This window comes from Gossypium hirsutum, chromosome A03 (genome assembly GCF_007990345.1).
Source record: "Gossypium hirsutum isolate 1008001.06 chromosome A03, Gossypium_hirsutum_v2.1, whole genome shotgun sequence".
NCBI lineage: Eukaryota > Viridiplantae > Streptophyta > Magnoliopsida > Malvales > Malvaceae > Gossypium > Gossypium hirsutum.
In genome coordinates, this window is record NC_053426.1 from 104,421,371 (window position 1) to 104,429,567 (window position 8,197).

The window sequence follows — 8,197 nt, forward strand, 5'->3', positions numbered from 1 at the left end:
AAAAAAATATCTAAAAAATTGTATGAAATTTTAAAAAATCTTAAATATTTAAAAAGAATGTAATTTAGCTTCAAAAAAAATATAAAAGTAAACAGAATATGTAAAATTTAAGCTTTAAGTTTATTATTATATTAATTAAATTTATGTAAATTTGATGAAAAATATTAATATTGTGATTAATTGTAATAAATGCTCAATTTTAAAATTAATAGAAATTAAATTAATTTACTCAATATCAAAATTAGGAATGACCGGAAAAATCTTTTACTTGTTTTTTTCTAAAAAAAAGAGTATGGTTATTGTTTTTCTTTTCTTCTTTTTTTTTTTAATGTGAAATTAGGTAATCAAAAGGAAGGGTCAGTTTTAATGGAGGAGAAAGAGGGGTGGACTAGGTTGATTACAGAACTGCCACTGATGGGCTTCATACCATTATCCAGGCCTGATACTAGTTTGAACAGATGTTTAAAATGTAATTAGCTATCTTAATAAATTCGATTAATGGAGTTCCTTAATTTGTGAAACAAAATATTAAAGCATTTGAATCACATAATCACAATATTCGTAGTTTTGGGCCCATGCATGTTACCCAACTTGTCCTTTCAACCATATGTGGATATTAGTGTTGCATTTGCTTCAAGAAGAGACAAGCTCAATAATATGCCTTGGCTGCAAAATTAAAATTTTTACTTTAGTCATACGCATTAGAAATCAATTCTGTGGGGTTGTTTGCCCCTTCTCCCCCATGGCTTCTTCTGCTTTTTATTTGTCATGTGCTACTTACAACAAACATACTTTGTTCAGTTGATTCGAATGGATCCCATTCATGTCGCTGCCTCCAATGGTAATATTTATAATCATATTGTGCATGCTCATACACTAGTTTTAAGTTTTCTAACAAACGCTTGTCAATTATTTATGCAGACTTTGATATGAAAATAAATGGGATTCTTAGCATTATCCTGCAAGATGAGGGAGATTCATTCGCCAAGAGGGCTGAAATGTACTATCAAAAGAGACCTCAGCTCATCCAAATGGTTGAAGACTTGCACAAATCCTACCACTCCTTAGCTGATAAGTACGAGCAGCTGAGATCCCAACTCAACCACGGTTCTCATCCAACACTATTATCGTCGTTGTCAAGTCCTGTCAACCAAGTCCAAGGACATGTTGAGTTGAATGCTGAAGATCCTGATCTTGAGACCGAATTCGACGATGATGTCCCGAATCATGTGTCTAGCAAGGAGTCAAAGATGAAGGCAGAGGATAAAATTAGGCAGGGAGAGAAAAAGAAAAGGAGCAATGGCATTGGAATGCAGCGGAATACAAGTGATGGTTATGAAGCGGCCATGTTGGAAAATGAGAAGCTGTGGAATGAACTAAGGTTCAAGGTGTCGGAACTGGTAGATGATAACTTAAGTCACCAGGCTGAGTTGTTAAGGAGAAACGATGAGAAGAGAGAAATGATTAGAGATCTTTGTTCCAAGATGAAGATGGATGAGAACAAGGCCCTGACTGCCAACAACACTCGGTCTCAAGTATCAAGACTTAAGAGGCTATTCCTTGGGAAGTTTATGAAATGAAAGTTCATGGAGGCAATTTCTTTCAGTATCCTACTTCCTCCCACGATAACAATAAAACTCAGGCTACTATTGCTACACAATATCCCTCTATATTTGGATTGTCGGAACCAATTTTTTTTTAAAAAGATGGGTTGACTTTGTATTTAAAAAGAAAACGAAAAATGGGAGTTGCCACCAATTTTTTTATGAGGTGTGATTGGGTCACCTAGTAATTGAACGTTTTAATAAAGCGTTTTGATTTACTAAAACAACAATTTTGGTCTACAAAGATCGAGAAAACGAGTTTGGGAGTCGGTTACGTACGAGAAAGGATTAGCACCCTCGTAACGTCCAAAATTGGTACCTAATTGATTAATTAATGTCTTAACGTCGAAAGTTAAAAACTTGAAAAGAATTTAAAATATGATTCCCTTTTTATTAATGTTGACAAAAAATGCTTGAATAAATTGAAATGAGAGTTAAAGGCCTACTTGTCTCGAGATATCAAAATGTCACATCCCGTAAGTTAGAACACAACATTTGAACCTTTGAAAATAGGCTTACCTTTTAAATGTTTTATTTAAAATTCGTACTTTGATTTTTAAAAGGATATTCTATTGTTTAAATCCAACGAGGAAAATCGAAACCCCGTAAATTAGGGCACGACCCTCTCGAGTTTCTAAACACGAAATATTGCCTTTATTTAAAATTCACATATTTTAAAAAATTTAAAGGGATATTTGGCTATTTAGGTTTAACGAGAAAACCGAAACCCCGTAAGTTAGGATATGATTTCTCAAATTCCCGAAAGTGAAATATTACTTTTGTTTTCAAGATTTTTCTTTTTTAAAAAAATTGGGTGAAAATTTAATGAAATATTTAAAAGAGATATAAAGGAAGGTTACACTAATGAATGACTACAATATGAACACACTAACGAACAATTCATAGTATATATGATGGCAATAATCACACAACATACATCATTTAAGTTCCAATATTAATAATCAAAGAAAAATGAAATAAATGATATAAAATAATTTAAAAAGACAATTTTAAATAAATGATATAAAAAGTAAGTTTAAAATAGATACTATAAAAAAGCCATTTGAATTAAATAATGTAAGACAAATTAAAATGATTAATACACAAAACAATCTAAAATAAAATTATAATAAACAACTTAAAATGAATAAAAAAACAATTTAAGATAACATATAAAAAAGTTTAGAATAAATAGTGGGTAAAAAAGAAATTTAAAATAAATAATATATAAAAGTGTTAAACACTTGAATATAAATAATATATGAGATCTTAAAATAAATATTAATAAAATAGTATAAACTAAATAGCATATAAAAGATTAAAATAAACAGTATATAAAACAACATAAAATAAATAATATATAAAATAATTTGAAGCTAAAAAGCTAAGGATCGAATTGCAAATCAGAATAAAATAAGGGGCATGAATAATAAAATTGCAAAAATTAATAAAACACAAATCAGGATCTAAATGAACACGCGAAAAAAGATAGGGGACTGATTAGGAAATTGATCCTGACCCTTATGCGCAGCGTTTCATCTAGCAATGCGACGGACTAGATTAAGAATGAAACAAAATCGAAGGGCCAAATTTGAAAATAAAAAAGGTAAAAGGATTAGATTGTATAACCCAAAAGTTGTAAAAACACGCGGATCCTGGCTTATGCGGGTCGGGTCGCGCGTGGGTCGCTTCAAACGACGCCGTTTTGGCTACTGGGATTAAGGCCAAAACGATGCTGTTTTAAATGTGTATAAAGGCCAAAAAATTTTATTTTTCTTCTTTCTTTCTTAAAAAAAATTGAAAACATTTGTTTTCCTCTCAAACTCCCCTTTGCCCAAACTCAAACTTCGGCGCCGGACCACCGTGGCAGCTGTTGGTCACCGGCGACGGCGTCACCGTCCACGATGGCCGAAAAATCAAGAAAACTCCCTCTTTTGAGCCCTTTTTTTGAATAAAGCCTAGATTTGGGTATTTTAGTCAAAAATTGAAAAGAAAAAGAGATAAAAACACAAAAGATCTAGGGTTTTTTTAAAAAGAGGTCACCTTTCATTGGAGGTGACGACCTCGGCCACTCTCGGTGGCAGAATCCGAAGCAATGGGTAAGCTTCTCTCCTTTCTTATTATTATTATATATATGTGTACCAATAACAGTAAAAAAGGGATCACCTTTTGGATTTTTGTGTTTGATTGCTCTGAATATTCGTGTATTCGTTTTTTTGTATTGATTTTTGTGTGTAAAAAACATGCATTGGTTCCTTTTGGGCTATATAGCAAAGGAAAAATAAAAAAAAATACAAGCTTTTTGTTATGGTCCTTTTCTATGCTGTCGTTTGTCCCTTTTTTGCATGTACGGAGGCGGCGTGACGGTGTACTGAGGCGAGGGCGAGGGCTGCTGGTGGCCATACGTGGGGGAGCGGCGCCAAGGGAACCCTAGGGTTCTTTCGAAAATTTGATTGGTGTTTTGGGCCTGGGGTATTTTGGGCTGCTTGGGTTAATTGGGTTAGACTTAGTTTAGGATTTGGATTGGGCTTCTAATGGACTGATGTATTTTGGACTTAATTATTTGTTTTTTTAGTTTATTATTATTTGGTTTCGTTTCTGGTTTGGGCCCATTGCCAAAATTGGGCCTTACATGGATCATATGTTTCCCTTGGGATAGTGTCTAATTATTCTCCTTCGGTACAATCCATCATGAATGGGCTGATGCTTTGCATAGCATTTCTGATGGATCGTACAACAAACCCAGTGATTTGATGGGCGGGAGTTCTTTTTCGGCTTGCGTTGCATCATTATATGCTGCCATTTTATTTCTGCTGTAACTTTATTAGAATGTTATCTTTTAAGTAAAATTTTATTTATAAATCATTTTTTAATAAATTAATGAATATAAATATAATATTGCTTTTTTCTTTTACTATTTAGTCAATGAATTTATTTAAAATTTATTTTTAATAAAATAATAAATATTAATATAATAATATATTTTTTTTACTAAAACTCAATTTCACTCCTAATAAAATATACTACTATTCATTCAAATATATATATATATTTGTGTTATTTGAAATATTCAAGAAAATCAATCTATTAAAAAATATCATATTATTTTTGAGATTACCAAAAATATATTCCCACTGAAAAAATAAATAAATTTATGGATAGTAGTGAATAGTGCTGAATCAATAGATATCAATTCTACTCCTTCAATAAAAGTAAACATAATAAAGATGAATATATAGGTTTTTTTTTTCTTGAGAAAACTCCAAATTAAAATTAAATTCAAAGAGAACTAAAATTAAAAGCTAAATTTAAAACTTTGCAGGAAAAAAAGTAATTAAAAATTAAGGGAAAAAAATTAATGTGACGAAGCTCCATTTAAAAGTAAAATTTTGGTTAGATTTGTGAATTTGATCATTACTGCAAAGATAATTTTCAGTGTTTTTTAATAAATTAGTTATAATTACTGATGTCGCACCTAGCAATCAACTTCTCCTTATCATTTCAATGACTAAGTGACAGCTCATTTGAAATTATTTTCCTTATCAATAAATAACCCTATAACTTTGTAGTTATGATTTAGCTTGCCAGTAGAGCTGTTTATGAGCCAAACCAGGTCGGACTAAGATTCGGTTCCACAAAAGTTTTCATGCCTATACTCGCCCAAAAAGCTCATTTTAATATTAAAAAATTAATAAAATATTAAAATGTATATTTTTAATTGACATTTTATATATTTTATAATTACATTTCAATTAAAAAAGTATTTTTTTATTATTTAAATTGAATTCAATCCGGACGGGCTACCTGACCCTTGGACAGGTCTACTTACCGGTAGCATTAAGATTGAGTGATACCTAGTTCTAACCAACATAGAATGCATATAGCTGTCATGCCCAACTATGTTATTTGTCACTAGTATTACATTAAACTAAATAATTATAGATTTAACAATTCTTATTGACAAGACATACATGCTAAGAAATTGAATACGGCACCAATATTCAACAAACCTGAATATTTGTTATTAAATCAGAAGACATGCAAATGCAAAAGAATAAAGAAAAGATTAAAAATAATTAGATCTTTCAAACTTTGCTAATCAAACTTCAAAATTTCTTTGACTTGAAAAAAGAAGGTTTAACAATCCACAAAATAATAAAAATGCCAAAACAATTAGTTTGCAATGTGCACCAAAGTTCAATGTAGCCAAAAGTTGTGTCTAACCCTCTTAAAAGATCCTATTTATGAATTTGTTAATAATTTATACTACAAATTATGAGTATTCATATTGAGATAACCTATTTAAATTTGTTTTTATCTAATTAAAATATTTGAAAGTTTAATAAATTATAAAAGTTATTTTAGAAACAATGTTAGAAAATTTAAAAATTTATCGATCTATATTGCTTTTGGAGAGAAAGAAAAACACGTCTTACAGGGAGAGTTTTCACTTTCACATCAGTGAAAACTCGCCATGTAGGACGCGTTTTCACTTACCCAAAAATTATTTTTTCTTTTTTTTTTCTTACGATTGGAAATTAGAAGTTTGTAGATTTATTTTTATTCGTGTTTGAGATAGACATGGTCATAGTTTTAAGGAATAGATCAGTAAAATTTAAAATTTTTAGCCTACTTTCTCAATTATCTTTCTTCTTCAACATATATGTATAAATTAACCCTAAGCAAATTTATTAAATTGGTTTGCTTTGTAACATATCATATAGTGAGTAGACTTGATCATGAGCCGAGCTACCTGGCCTGGCCTGAAGGCCCGCCCGAAATGTGGGAGAGCTTGGGCAAAAATATAGGCCCAAAAAATAGGCTTAGACAAAAAATAAGGCCCATTTAAAAAATGGGCCGAGCCTCGGGTAAGGCATTTTTGGCAGCCGGAACCCACTAAATTTAAAAAAAAATTTACTCTTTTTAATATTATATTCTTGTTGTTTTCTCCCTATTTTGTTATTATTTTACTATTACTTTGCTATTATTTTGTTGTTATTGTTTGGATATTGTATAAAACTTATTTTATTATTGAATTTGTTATTATTTTAAAGACACTTGTTAATTTTGTTATTATTTTAGAGACATTTTCTTGTTAAGTTGCATCTATCTTAGTGTTATTTAAGTATATATATTTTTTAAAATTTTATTTTCAATTTGTTGGGAAATATTTATTTTGATGTTTTTAGTATTTTTGATGTATTATATATTTTTAAAAGTATATAAAAATTAATATAAAAATTAATATGGGCGGGCTGGGTCGGGCTTGGGTTTTAGCATTTTTATCCGGGTCGAGCTTAGGCAAAATTTTAGGCCTATTTTTCGGGTTGGGCTGGGCCTGAGCCTAGCAAACAGGCCTGAATTTTTAGTTGAGCCTGGCCCAAACCTAGCTTGGCCTGACCCATGCTCACCTCTAATAGTGAGTTTAAAATTTACAATTATTTATGTTACTTTTTCATTTATATTTTTTTCTCGTCGATTTGTTAGGTATAAAATTTTGACAAAGCAAAGAATTGATCAGAAACTTTCTAATTGCGGATTAAAACTTTGGCTTGTGTATTGTAATATATCTTACTTGAGTAAGTACTAATAACTTGCACTTTATAGAAAAAATTAAAGAATAAACGAATAAGTTAGTAAATTAGTGTATTAATTAACTCTTTTTCTCGATGCTCTCAGGTTGTGTGGACATGTTGCTTCATATGCCTTAGGTTCCTACAGTATGTGCATATCCTCGGTGTGTCTCCCCACTTCCGAATATCCATATTTCCTCGAATACGAGTTGAGTTCAGTCGACTTTTCGACTTGTGTCGCGAGTTCTTATCTAGTACCAACTCGAAATAAGCATGCGAGGTAGGCGACCACATGCTTTCATTAGGGACATGTGGGAATTCAGATTTCCAAACATTATATGCTCATTCAAGTCTGTAAATTTCTTCAATGTAGGTCATGCAATCTATACGTTCCGAGGCACATGCAACAATTACATGTGCGCATGGATAACAAAGTGCTTGAAATATCTCATAGTCGCATGTCATTTGTCTAAGGTCTACGTGGTACGCTACACCAATAACTCCATGTTCGAGTCTATGGGGTTACTTAACCTGAAATATTAGATTTGGTCGTAAGTGGCACAATAAAGTCATTAAGTTCGCGATTTCTACATTTTCCCCAATATCTTTCAACACTGACTCACACCAAACATGACTGCCCTTTAGCTGTCCCCACTTTTGAGGCTTGAAATTCTTCTCTAGGCTACCACTTTGCGCCTAATGCTTGCCCGAAGCTCCTTTAATGTTATTTTTCGGTTGAATATTAGATCTTCGGATTATGCTAATACAAAAATAAGGTCAATTTTGATCTCACAAATTTGACTGTTGTAATGGATAAGAACTCTCATTTGTCTATTCATCTTTAATAAAATAGCCTGTTTCACATGTTTAAAATCGAGAAAATAGTAAAAATTATAATACTCATCACTCAAAACCATAAACCTACACGTAAATTAACGAATTACCTTTGCTTCAACAACAACGTAGGGACGAAATTCAAGTTTTCACGACAATGCCGATTACTCCTACTTCCAAATATCA

The 8,197-nt window shown here is 31.4% G+C and overlaps 1 protein-coding gene across 1 annotated transcript; it reads left to right on the forward strand.

Moving 5' to 3' along the window:
- The first annotated feature begins 695 nt into the window (after nucleotides 1-695).
- On the forward strand, nucleotides 696-1,804 carry LOC107909520 (protein NETWORKED 3C). Its single transcript, XM_016837080.2, has 2 exons — nucleotides 696-841; nucleotides 922-1,804. The coding sequence occupies exons 1-2, from the start codon at nucleotides 769-771 to the stop codon at nucleotides 1,578-1,580; spliced, it is 732 nt and encodes a 243-aa protein (XP_016692569.2). The 5' UTR covers nucleotides 696-768; the 3' UTR covers nucleotides 1,581-1,804.
- Nucleotides 1,805-8,197: the final 6,393 nt, after the last annotated feature.